Source organism: Vicugna pacos, chromosome 4 (assembly GCF_048564905.1).
Source record: "Vicugna pacos chromosome 4, VicPac4, whole genome shotgun sequence".
Classification (NCBI taxonomy): Eukaryota; Metazoa; Chordata; class Mammalia; order Artiodactyla; family Camelidae; genus Vicugna; species Vicugna pacos.
In genome coordinates, this window is record NC_132990.1 from 8,224,090 (window position 1) to 8,242,077 (window position 17,988).

At 42.7% G+C, this 17,988-nt stretch overlaps 1 protein-coding gene across 2 annotated transcripts in view; it reads left to right on the forward strand.

Annotated features, from left to right (window-relative positions):
* Window positions 1-17,988, forward strand: part of FRMD3 (FERM domain containing 3) — a 256,004-nt gene that overhangs the window by 113,611 nt on the left and 124,405 nt on the right. For both annotated transcript variants that reach the window (XM_006209258.3, XM_006209259.2), the window contains exon 2: window positions 10,111-10,215. In XM_006209258.3, the coding sequence (XP_006209320.2) occupies window positions 10,111-10,215 (105 nt within the window). The remainder of the gene's footprint in view (window positions 1-10,110; window positions 10,216-17,988) is intronic.

A 17,988-nucleotide genomic window follows, 5' to 3' on the forward strand; every position in this document is an offset into this window, starting at 1 on the left:
AAATAGTGAGAGACCTGAGGGAAATAGCTCAGTGGTAGAGTACATGCTTAGCACACACAAGGTCCTAGGTTCAATCCCCAATACCTTTATTAAAAAAAAAAAAAAAGATTGAGAGGCCCTTTGTAGAAAGAGATGGGAGCTGGCAGGTGTGAGGTAGAGGAAGCAGGGAAACTTAGTGTCCTGTGGCTGGAGGCAGAAGAAGCTGAGAAGGACTGTTTCCCGTGCTCTAGGACATCTGAAGATGCACACAGATCCTAAACAATACTGTTTATCAGTTTTTCTGATTCCTAACCCTGGCTGCCTTGCATAAACATTACAACCAACTTTTCAGAGTGTGTATGTGTGTTGGGGGGATGTGGAAATGGGGAATGGAATTTGATAGAATTGTTGCAAAAGATAACAAATTGGCTATGTAAAATAAAACAGAAGTTACTTCCCCCCCACCCCGATTGATAGTTAATCTATGGATCTTAGAGGTCAACCATGGTATCTTTCTATTTCTTCCCCACAAACCCAGCCTTATTGAGGTATAATTGACATGAGACATTGTGTAAGGTTCAGGTGTACAGTGCAACAATTTGATTTATATATATAAGATATACAAAATGATTATAATAAAGTTAACACATCCAACACCCCACATAGTTATAATTTGGTTTTGTATAGTGAGAACTTTAAAAATCTTCTCTTACCAACTTTCAGGTACACAATACAGTATTAACTGTAGTCACCATGCTGTATATGACATCCCCAGAACTGATTTATCTTACTATTATAAGTGCATGCCCTTTGATAATTTTCACATGCTCCCCCTACCCCAGAGCTTACTCTTTGATCTAATCTGTGACTGAATAAAATTGGCAGAATTTTCATCAGGACAGAAAACAAGAGCCAGTCACGCAGCCCTGCCCCATTCCCGACAAACTTTCCAAGCTAAAATCCTCTGTCAGCTCTGGTCCCACCCTCACGGCAGGCGTTGGCTTGGAGGAGGGGTGATGGACACATTCAGCGGCATCTTTCGTTATCCCAGAGCTGCTCCTGCCAAGTCCCATGATGTAAATATTCAGGGTGCACCCTTCCTATTTGTGTTCGGATGCAAATGAATCAACTCAAGTTGGACAAAGTGGGGCAGCCCTCTGCCGAGGAGGCAGTGTGGAAACCCAGAACTGCAGGAGCTCGGATCTGGAATGCATCCTCACTGTCGTCTGGGCCAGCCCACTGTTGGGCACATGGAGGACCAGAAAGGTTGGTGACTTGTCCAGGGCCATTGGTTGGCAGAGGCAGGGAACTCTATGTCTGTACTGGGACTTTAAGATCAGAAACATCTTCACTGCACCCAGACTTTTATCTCTTGCCTCTTTTGCTTCCTGGGTGCAAAGGAGGCTGGACTTCCAGCTAACGATGATCACTGAGCTTTTGGTTTGTGAGTCTTAAGGATGCTTGAAGCCCTTAGCCTTGGGAGAATAGTCCGTATGTTACCTTCAGAGAGTAAACCAGTGATTAAACCTCAGTGATTAAAAAGTGATTAGAAAGAAATACATTACACTGATAGACAACCTAGTGCTTGTTATTTGTAGAAAAGCTGGAAAATGCAAATAGGCATGAAGAAAAACTAAAAGTAACAAGCTCTCGTCTCCTGCAGATATCATCCACACTTAGCCTTTTAGCCTGTAAGTCTTTATTTGTCGTTTCTGTGTGTACATGAATGCATGGGTAGATATAGGCACACATATGTAAAAATGGGAATTTTACCAGAATTGTTCATTCCATCTTATAGTCTTTTTTGCATTTTATGTTCGGTCATGAATATCTTTTCATGCATTCTTAAGTGTGAATCCCTGAAGGGGTTCTCATTTTTATACTCGCTTTTCAGCAGGAGTTTCCGTGTTTTCTGATGTATTTATACCGAGCCATCAGGCTCTGTGTTGTGCGTTGCTAAACAATGGGCCAAAATTCCTTGGGTACAAGGAGCTGGTAGATTGCATCTGATATTTTCCTTCCTTCAGGGAGCTCCTGTCTGCTGCCAAGAGCAAAAAAAGGCAGAGGAGAGTTAAAGAAGGAGGCTGGTTTGTAATAGCTGATAATGGCTGTTAAAATTCATGTCAATCATTGTCTATTTTTAGGTTCATAAGAAAAAAATACACAACAGCCTTGGCTTGGGTTGCTGTGTAGTTGGTAGAGATGTAAATATTACCAAGATGTTGGTCCTCCTTTGTGACTAATCACTTGAAGAATGGGGGAGTGTGATAGTCGGGGAACCCGGCCTACGCCTTTCTGTCTTTAAATATTTTTGATAAATCCTTCTTGTGTGTGTCTGTGTGTGCGCGCGCACGTGTACCCTCCCAGCACACAGAAGGTTGGTTCAGGAGTTTGAGGGGCCGTGTGGGCTACAGACCAGCTAATCGCCTGGCTACTGATGCAGGAATCTTCTAGAATGACACTGTTGAAGTGAAGCATCAGGCCTGCACAGAATGAAAATTATGGACCACGCTGGATTGGTCTTTTGTCGGAATAAAGAGCAGGATTTGAGAAAAGAGGGAGGGAAATGCAGTTTGGAAGAATTAGGAATGGAGGTGGGCGGAAATCATACATTTCTAGGAGGTCATCCATCCAAATAAGGCCGGTGTTAGGATTGTTGGAAGGAGCGAATGACATAACCTCTGTGCAGCTCTTAGTGTGGGCTCTCATATACAGTTGGCACTCAGCGCTTTGTGGCTTTTATTCCTGCCCTGGTTATGATCATTGTCATATTGCTTAACACACTGAATTGTAATTCCCCGTGGGGCAGTCATGTCTAGGCATGTGTATGCCGGAGTCGTGGGAGATATTCTGAGACTAACCTATTGTCCAGTGGGATCCCGTCTTTCCTCACCCAGCCCGGTCCATCCCCAGACTTTGCAACTTTGTCAGGACGCTCTTGGGCAGTGATCTGCCTTGCATCATTGCAGAGTGTCCTTTAAAAGCCACTTCACCTCTGCGGTTCTAAGCACACATGAGGTTCAAGCCACCTGCCTGCTTTGACTTTTCACTTTCTTCCTCCTCCTTTCTCCTGAAGAGGAAAAAATGATTTCTTGCTGCAAATAAGGCCATCAACCTACATCTTAGTAGGGGAGGAGATAAAAGATGAAGCCTGTGGTTGTACCATGGGGAGGAAATTTGAGGGTGAAAGTTTTCACAGCCCCTGGAGGGTACAAGACGATTTAGAGAGGCTTAAAGGGGTGTGGGAAATGTTGTAGGCTAGACCTTGGATTCTCTTAAATGTTCCTTGAGAACAAATACTGGAGAGTTGAATTTCTTTTCAGTATTTTACACGTGTCTGGGCCTTGCAAAGGCTGAGTCACGTCGACTCCCATGGGTTGTAGTAGGCTACATGGATACAATCTTCTCGCAAATTCATCTTTGCCCTTGTTTAGTTTTCTTTTTTTTATTGCCTAGGAGGAGGAAATTTCTCCCCTACCTGAGCAACGCCTCGCTAAATGATAACTGTACCTGATCTCGAGTTTCTGCAGAAACCATTCAGCCGCTCTTGGTCCAGCTGCATTATCCCATCATCTTAGATGGGCCGAGAGCTGCCCTGTCACATTATTCTCAGGAACTTCAGGATCCCTCAGCCCAAGGCTCTTGACAGATAGACAGGACTAGGAAGCCGATCTATGCTTCATTGGACCTGAAGTTGTTTTTTTTTTTTTTTTAACTATTGAACTCACTGTAGACATTTGTATGCAATTTCAGGAGGAATTCGACCTTCCTTATTAAGCTCCTGGATGCATTAACAACTGAATAAACAGAAACGATCTCTTTGCTCTCCTTGTGTATACATGGCAGCTCCTAATTGACTATTGCCATATTTTTCTTGGAACCCTATATTCTCATATATTTTAAAACATATAATCAGCAGGTGATTCCAGTTAGATCGTAGACTCCAAACTCACTGAATTCTTTAAGTTGTTACGGAGACACCCAAGGTAAATTTGTGAAGGTTGTAAAATGGGTGGCCATGCTGTTCTAGGTGAGTATTTTAAAAATGCTCTTTCAGAGGGTGAATCTGGCACGTTATGCTAATTAAGTGTTGGCCCAGTGTCCAACTATCCTTGTGTGATGGGTATTAGGATTCTTCACAGGTATTTCATTTCTCATTCTTGTGGGTACCTGGTAGAATTTCACTTCCCTCTCCTCTTAATGTTAGGCAGTGATTTTTAACTTCCTTTGGCTGATGAGCTGAAGTGACATACATTTTAAAGCCAGTGTCGAATTTACCACATTCCCTTCCCACTGCTATGGTGACTGCTGAAGCTGGCTATTGAGAAGAATTCATCATTCTGGATCCCTAAGCTATGATGAGAAAAGCCCACCCCTTGGCTATGTATTATAGGTGGAAAATAAACCTGTGTGTATTAGCCCACTGACACGTTGGGATTCTTTGTTACTGCAGCGTCACCTGGCCTGTCCTAACTGATACATCTTGGCTCCAACTCTAAACTTTATTCACAGTTAAAATGAAATAATTTATGTTATCTCATTTTAACCTCTCTGAGCTTCAGTTTCCCATTTCTGAAATGAGGGGCTTGGATCAGATTCTCTCTACTGTACCTCCCAACTCCAACATTCTGTGGTTCTTCCTCTTTCAAATGAAAGCATTGCTTCTTTTCATAACTCTGGTCTTTTCTTTTTGGACTCTGTGAGGCTGGAGTTCAAACCTGAATTTTGCTGTTAGCTTGCTGTGTGACTTTGGGTAAGTTACTCAACCACTCTAAGCTTTATCTTCCTCTCCTAGGAAATGGAAAAGCAACTAGCTCCTGGGGCTCATGTGGATTAAATCAGATGAACAGCTGAGATAATTTAAAGAGCATTGGGGAGGGTGTAGCTCAGTGGTAGAGTGTGTGCTTATCATGCATGAAGTCCTGGGTTCAATCCCCAGTACGTCCATTAAAATATATAAATAAATAAATCACTAATTACCCCCCCCAACCAAATAAATTTAAAAAAAAAAAAAAAGAAAAAAAGAGCATGGCCCTCAGTGACAGGCACTCAGGAGGTTCTAAGCAAATGCAATCCCAGTCTCAGAAGTGGAGGTGATGCTGGTGTCTCCTCTCCTGCTGCCTGGGGCCCAGAGGGCGTGGCCTGTCTATTTCACAACACTTGTTAGAGAAACGAGTGTTGCAGATTATGGGCTAGACTAAGGGAAAAAAGCAGGTATTAAGTGAAGGTGTATTTAAATTCTGGAAATATTGATTAATGAAGACAGCTTGCTCCTGAAAACACTTGGCTTAAAATCGTGTCTCTAAAATCGTGTCTCGGCCACTGGAGAGGAGACTGCTTTAAAATGTATATTTCCCCTTTGGAACTCAAAATAATGAAAGAAAAGGTCTTTATGTTCACTTTTATTTTGAATAATTAAAAGATTATTCTCTTGAACTTATTTCCTTTGTCAGCCTCCTGAGTTGCAGTGTTTATCTGCATGTCCCCTGAGGTGTTCTGCTGGCTTCCTCCTTCCCTCCCCACTCCCTGCCTGCCTCCCCCTTCCCTTTCTTACTTCTTAAATTAATAGACTTTACGTTTTAGGGTAGTGTTAGGTTTAAAGAAAAACTGAGCAGAAAGTAGAGTTTCCATATAATCACCTCTCCCCCAACCCGGTTTCCCCTGTTGCTAACATCTTGCATTAATTAGTGTCATACATTTGTTAAATTGATGAGCCAAATAGTGCTATGTTATTGTCAAGTAAATTCCATAGTTTATATTAGGGTTCCACCTTGACTTATATATTTCTATAGGTTTTGACAATTATGTCCTATATCCACCATTACAGTATCACACAGAATAGTTTCACTGCCCTGACAATCCTGTCTTTCATCTCTTCACTCCCTCCTTCCATCTCACTGGCCATTGATCTTTTCACTGTTACTATAGTTTTGCCTTTTCCAAAATGTCATTTGTACGCAATACATGTAGCCTGTTCAGACTAGCTTCTTTCAGTTAACAATATGCATTTATGTTTCCTTCATTTCTTTCATGACTTAAAGGCTAATTTCTTTTCATCATTAAATGATATCCCATTATATGGATGCACCAATTTTTTTTTGTCCATTTACCTATTGAAGGACATCTTGGTTGTTTCCAATTTTTAGCAGTTATGAGTAAAGCTGCTGTAAGCACTATGTACACATTTTTGTGTAGACATAAGGTTTTTTTTTTTTGTTTTTTTACTATTCTACTATGTTTGAGGAATCTCTAACATGAGGACTGTGCTGTCTTACCTGAGGCTCACTGTTAGTTTCTGGAACAGGTTTTCCGTGAGAGAAAGCAATGCCTCGTTTATTCATTCAGTAACACCGAGTGTGCCAGGTACTGGCTTAGGCAGCACGGTAGGGTGTGAACAATGGCCTCTACCCTCAGAAACTTCAGGAGAAAGTGAGTGGAGGGTTTGGGCCAGTTTGCTAGAGTTCCAGGGTTGGAAGGTGAGGGACAGATCCAGTGCTCACCCCCTAGCTCCTTCCCTGAAGAGAGGGGTGTGGGGCTGGCAGCTACACTTCCGCCCCCTCACACACCTGAGCCTGAACGAGCTTCCAGCCCTTGTGCTGGGCCTGGGTGGCCTTTTGTTTAGTGCAAGAGCTGGGCTTAATGCACAGAAGTGGTAATGATAGGAGCTTAAATGGCTAGAGAACGCTGTCCAGATTTCCAGGCAGGAGGGGAACAGAGCAGAACATGAGGCTGTAAACTGGCTTCCTTGTCTTGAAGCAGCGACGCTGAGCATCTCAGTTTGTGTTCTCCACATTGGAAAAAACTGACTCTTCTGGGTTGAGGAATAGAGAGTTCTCAAGGGAAAGTAGGCTTTTTTTTTTTTTTTTCTGGTGACTTCTGGAGACAGATACAATTTCTGCACTTTTCCCAGATTGGAGAAATTCCCCTGGACCAATGCTTCTCAAACTTGAATGAGCATATGAATAACTGAGGGATCTTCTAAAACGCAGATTAGGGACAGTGCCTGAGATTCTGTGTTTCCAACAAGCTCCCTCCCAGGCGATGCTGAGTTTGCTGCAATATTGCTGGACTGAGGGTGGTGCTCTGAAGAGCAGAGACCTAGAACCCACCTGGTGGCCTGGAACTGTTACCGGAGATTAGGTTCTTGTCTCATGGCAGCAAGAATTCAGAGGAGGAGACACGGAGGTGGAGAAAGTAAAGCGAGGATTTATTAAGTGATAGGATGCTCTCAAGGGGCGAGCGGGCAGACGCGCGTGAGCCACTGTGCTCAGTGTCTTTGGCAAGCTGGTTACATAGGGTGAAAAAATAAATGGGCAGAACATTATGCTGTGCGCCAGAAATTGACACAACATTGTAAATTGATTATAATTCCATAAAAAATAAATACATAAGTAAAGTAAATTTTAAAAGATAAAAAAATAAAAGGGCAGAATATTCACTGGAGAGGGAGGATTTGGGGGCTGTATTCTCTGATTTTCGTCCCAGCTCTGCCTTCCCAAGGGGAGCAGGGACTTTTGTCATGTTTTAGTCTTGATCAGAAGCATCACGGCATCGGTGCATAATGGGTACTTCTACATTGCAAGGCTAATTTTATTGTAATGAGGGCATAATGAGCAGAAGGTTACATTTGGATGCCAGAGATTCCTGCCTTTTCCCACCTTTATTTGCCTGCCTGCAGGATACTTGTCACCCCAAAGTCTGTGATTTCTCATCAGTCTGGAGGTTCCTGCTTTTCTCTGTCTGCAAGGACCCCCCCATTGTTCATAAGATGTATGGTTTCCTGCCATTTGGTCGTGCCCCCCTTTTCCTACTCATATCAAGCTATCTGCTGCTCTAACAGAACTGTGGGAACTGGCCTCACCTGCTTTTTGATTCCTGGTTCAGCTACACTTGTATTATCCAGTCACTACATTGTCTGCAGTGGCGTCTTCTTCTCTCAGGGATCTTAGGTAGTCTGAGAATTGCTGTAGAGTGTATGTTGTTTGCTGTGTTTAATCGTTAAAAAAAAAAATCTTTGTTGTGCTTTGGAGTGCTACATCTTCTTCAGGGCAGAATGCTAGCAGTAGCTGTCAGGTACAGTCAAGGTCTGTTCAGTCCCACGTCACTACAAGGCTTTGCTGTAGCCCACATGTCTTGTGTGTCTTGCATGTGGTGGGGGTGGTCCACCACAGTAAATCCTGTTGCAGAGAGCTTGGCAATCCAATCATAAAATGATGAACTTGTGTGTTGTGTTCAGTGATTTGATCCTGCAGCAGCCTCTTTAAGACGGATGGGTTACAGGGTAAATCTGTGAAAAGAACTATGTCCATTGATTATATTCTGGGCATTGGATTTAGCTGTCATCAGATACAGCTTGCCATGTGAGCTTCCTGGGCTAGAAAAATAATTATAGAAATCTCAAAACAAGTTCCATTTTGATGTGCTGTCCCTTTTGAGGGACATCAAATGGGTTCTCTTACAAAGGAAATAAAAGTTCAAAGCTCATTCAAAATTAAACTCAAAAGTGATTTCAGGAAAATCAGGCTTCATATCACAGTATGGCTTGTAAGCCCCAGTCCTTTGTTCTGTGCGGTGCATCCCAGGCCAGTGAGTGACTTTTTCATCAACTTCCCAAGCTGATGGTAGTGAATTCTAATGAAAAGATAATCATGTAACATGGACCAAACTGATCTTCCAAAATTATATTTAGTGGATTGGAAGAATAGCTCACTTAATGTCTCTAATTTCTCATTTATTTTTGTAGGTCACATTCCATCCCTAAAACACTCCATGGGTTTGTCAGTGATTTTGATTGAAGCAGAAAGTTATCAAATATCCTGCTGAGGGCTTGGAAGGGTCTTTGCTATTAAGGAGTTTTGCTGTAATGGTATTTATCTTAATCAGATTTAGCTGATACATCTGTTACTCATAGAATTTTAGGAGGGAAAATTATCTAGCCAATTTAGAAATCTAGTCCAACCAATTCATTTTACTGATGTGGAAACAGCTGGGGAGTTTGCTCAAGGTCATCCAGACCTGTCTTGGAATCCCAGTCCTGGGCTCCCTCCAGTTTCCCTTAGTGCCTTTTTATGTTGATTTATGGGCGTGATATGGTGGCTGTGAGGCCTGAAGCAGCAGGTTTGCCCCCCCTTTCCTGGTGGGAGGTGGGGTGTTCTGTCTGATAGCATCCATTGCATTTCCATACCATCCAGACCCTGCCTTCTAGCACAGTAGACAAATGCAGAGAGAGGCAAAGTGGCACGGTGGGAGCCTGGGTTCTGCAGCCTGGTGGCCTGGGTCGAATCCTACTTTGCTCTGTATGTGTTGTGTGACTTTGAACAAGCCACTGAACCTCTAGGTATAAAATGGGGACCTTCCTTGTAGGATTGTTGTGAGGACTGAATAAACGAACACCTACAGTGCAATTAGCACAAACCATCAGGTGCATTATATGTGGAATTGTCTGTGGCTTTGCAAACTATGGATCTCCACTAGGTATCGAATTGTGAAATCAGTGTTCTGAATCATAAATAGCATGAGAAAAATTAAATGGCATATAACAGAATAAAACAGAACTTTAGTAGAGCATATTCATCTATGCCGGGCATTGTCTGGTATCCTTTTGGGCCCTCTTTTTGATGTTCTTTTTGTTTCAAGTCTGTGTGTGTGTCTGTGTATCTGTATCAGCTTACAGTGTTAAAAAAAAAAATTTCTCACTGTGGATTGCAGTTAAGAGTTTGGAAGCCTCTATCTTGTCAATTATAAATAATGTTGCTGTTAATAGCAGGGTGTGTGTATCTTTTTGAATTAATTCTTATTTTGTGGTTGGCTTTATTCCTTTGATGACCATGTAAGTTTAAAAAGCTAAAACTCTAAACGTTCTTAAAAACAATGAACAATATATGTAAATTTAAAAAATATACACAGTATATTGTGTACGTGTATTTACATGCAATACATTGTATATGTGCAGTCAAATTGTAACAATTCTAATAAAACTGAAAAAAAAAAGTTTGGGAGCCTCTTCTCCAGAGATTGGAGTGAGCGAATCCATGTGTACAAGCACAGACCTATCAGAGTGAATGAGGCACATTTTAGACATGAATGTGTAAGACAAGCTTTGGCTGAAACATAAATGTGCTTCCTTTGCAGAGGGAGACCAAGGGGCAGTTTCTTATTGACCACATCTGCAACTACTACAGCTTGCTGGAGAAGGACTACTTTGGCATTCGTTATGTGGACCCAGAGAAGCAGCGGGTAAGAGCTGACCTCTGTCTAGACCCATATGGGGGAGTCACTCAGACTGTGGGGTGCTAAATAGGCTCTTCTCAGCGCAGTTGTGATGCACTTGTTCTCAGGGTTATTGACCACATGAAACTGACCAGCCTGGGGTGTGTGTGTCTGTGTATGTTAGTGTGTGTAAGAATCTGGCACTGTTCCCATTGAGCTGAATGTGGCAGGGCAAAGGGAAACTTACCTTAGGCCTTCCCAGAAGGCTGCTCCCACCTGGTTGAAGAGAGAATGTTCTTGTGCCCATTGAACCCAAAGTTACCAAAAGCTCCTTAGACAGTGGCTGTATAAAGTCTCACTATTGAGAAAAATCCACCCCTCACTATAAAAAGCTGTTGGTAGAGGGGGGAACAAGGGGGTGACTGCTTGATGTGCACAAGGTTTCCTTTTTAGGGTGATGAAAATGTTTGAAGTTTAATATAGGTGGTAGATAGACAACATTGTGAGTGTACTAAATGCCACTGAAATGTATACTTTAAAATAGTTAATTTTATGATATGTGAATTTTACCTCACCTTAAAAAAAAAACCAACTTTTGCAGATTATGGGTTAAGATCCTTTGAAAGCTGCTCCTTGGGCACTACGAAATTGACAGTCCCCATTGTATTCAGTCTCCTGGACACACCTATCCTTCCTGATGTCGGCTGGTGCATAAGAGTGAGCAGGAGAGTCTTGCCTTTTGAGCTGGTGTACCAGCCTAAGAGCATAGCATAGCATATGCCAACCTCAGTGATGTGTGCCCCTCACATCAAAAAGACCCCAGGAATCTCCATCCCAGCTCCCATCACCTAAGGTTTCTCATTCCTGCAGCCGTACTGTGGGTCCCAGCCATGGTTAAAAGGTCCTGTACCTGCTCCAGGCTCTGTTTGCCCTGTTCTTACCCTGCCTTACTGACAAGCAGAGCAATGTGTGAGGGGGTCGGCTGGGGATGACTGCCCTCTTTAATTTGCTCTCCTCCTTACCAGTGTCCCTGCTCATCTCCCTGACCCCTCTTCCCTCCCCACAGCCCCACCTGGTTCTTGGTTTTGTATTTATTGACCTGATACGACGAGGGAGAGGCTCACAAAGTGTGTTTTTGTAAAGGAGGAGGATATTTAAGGAATAGATTAGATAGTCTTCTGAAACATGGAGCATCTAATTGGCCTCTCAGTAAGAATTAATCTTCTATAAAGGGATACAGCGCAGCAGCTCAGAGGAAGGAGGTTTTGGTTTCCTGTGGCCCTTGGGGACCCTTCAGTGGGCCAAGCATTCACCTGAGTGAGAGGAGGGTAGCAGGACACTGGTGAGGATGCGGGGCTGACATGAGATCATGGAGGGGCTTTGTGTGGGCTTTGCTCCTGAGTAACAGTGGTTCCCAGACCTGGCCCTGCAACTAAATCAGCGTAGGTTTTCGCTAAAAATGCTTACTGTGGACCTTATTCTAGATCCCCTGAGTCAGAATTCCTGGGGCTAGGTCCAGGAATATGTGTTTTAACACATCCTGATTCTAATTTTGATGCAGCCATCCCAGCTTTGTCTTCTGAGTAGTGTTGGGGACCACAGCATAAAGACATTCATAGACACGATTTCTTATGGCCCATGAAGATATTACCCTTATATGGAGGGAGAAACAGGCTCAAAACCACTGTTTCTTGCCCAAGGTCCCACAGGTAGTCAGTGATGCAGAGAGTACTTGAATGTAGAATTATGGTTTAGAGTCCCCATGGCCAGACTCTGTAAACTACATTAGTCACCTGACCACCACTGGGGTGGGACAGGGAAATCACAGGGTGAGCCTGGAGCATCTTGTGGCACCAGGAAATAAAGATGCTCAAACAACTAAACTGTAGGGCACTAGGAAAGGCACAGAGCCAGCGTGAAAGGACTGCCAGTGGCCCAAACAGGAACAACTGGAGCCAAAAAACAAGTAACAAAGGTGTTGGATTATAATCCATAGAATGAAACAAATCTCCGTGAGCCCATACTGAGATAAATACATAACTGAATAAATAAATACAAGGGGGAGAAGAGGCAGCTCTTCCTTACAGAGGAATTCCATCTAATTAGTGTCAGGAAAATGAGAGAAATAGTCAAACTACCACGAGAGCCACAATAGTAATTGTTGTGGGCTAGATCCACAGACGAGCGCTAAAATCAGTGGATGAATTTTGAAGAGAAATTAGATATTTGCACAGTCTCAAAGCAGCCCCTCCCTGCCTGCCCTCCCATCTGGTATTTTAATTTCAAAGGGGACGATAATAACTTTATAGCGGAGAAACTTGACAGACAACACTCTGACAAAGCGATCAAGGTTAACACCACCAGTAAAAAGACAGACCCACATCATGTGCTCCGTGATAGCTGCGCTGTGTCTCCGTGGTACTCTTCCTGATGATGCATAACCTCAATTCAGAGCTTGAGGGAACACCTGACAAACTAAAGGGAGAGGCATTCTCCAAAACAGCTCACCAGTACTCTTCAAAAGTATTCAGGTCATGAAGGACGAGGAAGGATTGGGGAACTCTCTTAGATTAGGGAGGTGCATCGATGAAGGCAATGCGGAATCCTGGGTTGGATTCTGGAACAGAGAAAAGAATAGAAGTGGGAAAACTGCTAGATTAGGTCTGTGGTTTTTAATAGTATTGTGTTTAGTATTTTCTTAATTTCCATAATTGCATTATGGTTATATAAGGTGCTAACACTAGGGAAGATGGTGGCTATTTTTGCAAGTGTTCTGTATGTCTAAAAATTTTTTTTTCAGTTAAAATACAAAGTCTCTCACAGACATAGAGAACAAACTTATGGTTACAAGGAGAAAGAGAGGAGAGGGATACATTAGAAGTTTGGGATTAGCAGATAAAATATATATATATATATATAACTATATATAAACTAAGTAAACAACAAGGTCCTACTGTACAGCACAGGGAACCATATTCAATATCTTGTAGCAACCAATAATGAAAAAGAATATACAGTGTCTCTCTCTCTATATATGACTGAATCACTATGCTGTACACCACAAACTAACACAACATTGTAAATCAACTATACTTCAGTTATAAATGAAAAAAAAAAAACACTGTTAAAGACAAAGTTAGTCCACAGACTGAATCTGAGGATGATTGAGATTCTGCTGCTGGTTCAGTTCACCCAACTTTATGAGGATAACATAGCAACAGTAGTTCAAGAAAGAAATGCCACTTTACCACCCACAACCACCTAACCAAAAACCTTACCACAGCACTAACCAGGAGCCACAAATGAAAAGATGCAAGAACACACCAGCAGTGTGAAACACATCTTCCTTCTGAGATAAAATAGAAAGGAACAAACAAACAACTGAAGGCAGGGAGAGGAGAGAAGGAAAGAGGAGACTTAATACATGCAATGCATATGTTATAAGTCCTCTAAAGAAGGGACTTAAAATTTGAAGAGCTTATAATAAAATCCTCTAAAGAAGGAAAAAGAAGTCTCTGGGTTGATGTGCTTCATTGTTCTTTATATTTTGACTTGGTTTAGTTTGATTTTTAGTGTTCAGACTCGGGTGTAGATAGTGGGAAAAAATAGGGGCCACTTCAAAACAGAACTTCTTCTCTGATGTCCCCACTAAATTGCTTAGCAGGCTGTCTGAATAGTTCTCTTTCCCCCTGCATCATACAGCTGTTACAGCCTTTTATTCTGAGGATACAATGTGAGTGTAGCTTCCACACGGGTTGTAGAGTAGCTGCTGCACGAAGCTGCATGGACTTTGATCTCAGAAAAATGCTTGGCCTTTGTCCTCAGAAAGATGTGAAGTAAATTCCATCTCTGCTGGTTAGTAAGCTGAGCGCTGTTGACCAAGTGGCTGAACTTCTGTGAGTCTTTGTCCTGACTGTTAAAACAGATAACAATACCTACATGTGAGGTTGATAGGGGAATGAGAGGTATGGTATGTAAATGCTTAGCAGACAGTACATACTGAGTACCTGGTATGTGTTCTTTTTATTAGTGATTGTTATTATTACTGTTACTATGCATTGGCTAGGTCTAGGTAAGGCAATTGCATGAGGAAGTACAGCCATGATTAACAAGTCTAAAACCTAGAAATGTTAATAATTTCTTTTAAAGGCAGGATGGCTATTATTATGATCTTTGGGGAGAGCGGGTGGAAATTGAGCCTTGGATAATTTAAAAAATGGGCTCAAAGTCTCAACAGCATGATATGAGAGCTTTAAGCAGCAAGTAATTGACCAACATTATTTTTACCAGCTCGTATATTTTTTCTCAGTGGAAAATAAAACAATTATTTGAATGGAAAGCTAATCAACAGAGAAAGTCAGGTTGGTTAGAAAAGCTGAAGTGGAGCTCACCTCTCCTGTGGGAGTCGGTGGTTTGCCTAGAGTTCTTCACAACTTGATTTATGGTACACTACTGTGGAATATTAAACATTTAGCACTATTACATTTGGAATACCATATGTTTGACAGGATGTCTCATGCCCCATATGCTCCGAGAGCAGCAAGGACTGATTCCGCAAATGATGACTATTGCTATTTTAATTGCAAAGTCCCAGAATTTCCATTATTTATTGACAGATTGAATTATGGTCGGTAAAAATCCCCTTGAATTTCACCACATTTGTCTTCTGAAGAACCCATAAAATCTCTTTTTAACAATCTTTTGCAGGGTAGGTATTTAGGTTTTATTTATTTACTTATTTAATGGAGGTACTGGGGATTGAACTAAGGACCTTGTGCATGCTAGGCATGCGCTCTACCACTGAGCTATACTCCCCAGAATCTTAATTGCCTAAGACTAGGGAAAAGGTGGGTAGTATTTCTCCTGTAGCAATAAAAATAGTATTCTATTTTACTGATAAGAGAAAGCTGGGACTACAAATTTAGAAGTTAGGAGAAATAGTTCCACAAGAAAACGATATTCCTTGGGCTTAACCAGGTTTCTTTGTTTAATGTAGTGTATTCTTTCTACCACTTCTGCTCAGGTGTTGGGGTAACTTCTCTTTGGAAAGATGAAGCTTTGAAATAATGGGTTTCATCATTCTCGTTTCTATGGCTGTGGTTTGAGATGTCCATTGTCCTGGTTTCCCTTCTTATTCTTCCACCCTTCCCCCAAACTCAGCTGGGGAAGTCACCCCTAATGCCTTAGAACTGAAGTGCCCCACCCCCAGCGCAGCCAGAGGAGGAATTAAACCAGGACTTGGTTGTAGGCAGTTGGCTTATAGTCTTCAGGGAGATTGGCCCCAGTGCTTTTGATTTTAACTTCCCTATCTCTAATCATCTGTTTAACCCACTTACACCAGTGTCCTTGACTTTTCTAACTTAGGGGCTATCCTGGCTCGTACCCAAAGACAACAGATTTACTTTGGAAATCCACGCCCCTGGGGCGAGCTCCACACGCACCCTTGTTTCAGGGCATTGTGTGTCATGTGGCTACCTGACATTCTTTCTGATAGGATGACCTGGGAAATCATGGATGCAAGGACATGCTGAACTTTGATGCCTCCTCCCTCCAAATGTAATTACAGCCCTGAGGTTTTTATGTTGGCAGCCGGAAAGAACTAGTGAGCCTATCAGTGAGTTTTGTTCATAATGAGGAAAGACCTTGCCTATGTTAGAGCAATTTTGCTTTTTCTAGAGGCATCTTTAGGGAGGACATGGAATGGAATAAAAACAGGCCCAGTGATTTGAAGTTTCACTCTGGGGATGCTGCCAGGAAGCTAGACTGCATTATGTCCCACCAGCTGCTCCTGCCATTGAAAGGCTGCTTCCTGCTCCTGGGGACAATTGCTTCACAGATGCTCAGAACTAGAAATGAGAATGGTACCTAAGATCTAGGGCAACCCTGCACTGAAGGGAAGGGTTGTATTGCTGCCTCAAGTAGCTGGTCATGAATTTGTCTGCTTAATGAGTCCTTTTTCATTTTTAAGTCTCAGAGGTATTAAAAACAAAGACTACTTGGGTGTTTGTTTTGAGAGGGGTATGGACAGGTTACTTGGCTTTGCAGGAAAAGACTTTCAGTGCTCAAGTTACAAGGAATACAGCATTATCATAATAGCTTGAAAACTGGGTGTATTGTCTAGTGATTCAGCTGTGGTCCAAAGTATTAACACTGACAGATTTGGGGAAATTGTCAGATTCTTTTAGAAGACAGCAAAACTTGGTATTTAACTAAAATTATTGTTACAGTTGACGATCTGCACCTGATGTCCTCTCCTGGGACATGATGGGATGCCTGATAAAGATTTCCTGGTATCTGGAAATCACTTAGCTAACTGGGATATTATAATTTTAGTGGAGGGAGGAGCAAACTGATGAACTGGTCATCTTGTGTGAACCAAAAGGTGGACATAAGGAAGAACTTGTGGGATGATGGCAGAGTAGGAAGACCCTGAGCTCACCACCTTCCATGGGCACACCACAATTTTTATAGAGCAGCTATCTATGAAAACAACCTGAAGAGATGAACCCCCAGAACATGTGTTTGAAGGCCAGAAGGGCTTGTATGTGGGAGAGCTAGAAGGCTATAGGAAACAGACTCTGTTCTTAAAGGATGCACACAAAATCTCACACACTCCAAGTCCCAGTGCAGAAGCGTTCATCTGAGAGGGGCCTGGGTCAGACCCACTTGCTGATCTTGGAGAGCCTCCTGGAGAGGCAGGAGGCAACGGGGACTCCTGCTAGGGGCATAGACGCTGGCAGCAGCCATTTCTGGGCACTCGTTCTTTCACAAAGACACTGGTACAGCCAAGTACCATTCTGGAGTCCTCCCTCTAGCCTGTTAGTTCTGAGGGCTTGCCTGCCCACCAGCGGACCAGCACCAGCTCTGGGACTCTCCAGCCCTGCAGCCAGCTGCCCCAGGACTCAGCCCTGCCCACCAGCAGGCTAACACTAGCCACAGGACCCCACAGGCTGCTAACAGTCAGCTGTGCCAAAGCCTGGCCCCATCTACCCGGGGGCCAGCGGCCACTGCAAGCAGCAGGGCCTGGCAGCCAGCTGTGCTGGGTACCAGCCTCACCTATAAGCAGGCCCACAGTCATCAGCCCTGCGGTGACAGAAAGGCCCAGGCCGCCCACTTGATTGAGAAATGTAACCAATCTTAGGCAAAATGAGACAGAAGAATATGTTCCAAATGAAGGAACAAGACAAAACCTGCGAAGAACTAAGCAAAGTGGAGGGAGGCAATCTACCTGACAAGAGTTCAAGGTAATGGTCATAAAGATGCTCAACAAACTTGAGAGAAAAATAGATAAACACAGTGAGAAATTTAACAAAGAGTTAGAAAATTAAGAATCAACAGTAGGTTAGATGATACAGAGGAACAGATCAGTACTGGAAGACAGAGAAGTGTAAATCACCCAACTGGACAGAAAAAAAGGAATTTTAAAAAATGAGGGTAGTTTGAGACCTCTGGGACAGCATCAAGCACATTAATATTTGCATTTTAAGTTTCCCAGAAGGATAAGAGAGGAGGGGAGGGGTCAGATAACTTATCTGAAGAAAAAAATAGCTGAAAATTTCCCTAACCTGGGAAAGGAAACAGACAACCAGGACCAGGACTCACAAAAGAAACCCAAAGAAGTCCACACCAAAACACGTTTTCTTTAACTTTGACCATTTTAATAATAAAGAGAGAATCTTAAAAGTAGCAAAAGAAAGGCAACTGGTTATGTGCAACGGAACTCCCATAAGACTATGAGCTGACTTTTCAGCAGAAATTTTTCCAGCCTGAAGGGAGTGTGGCATGATATAGTCAAAGTAC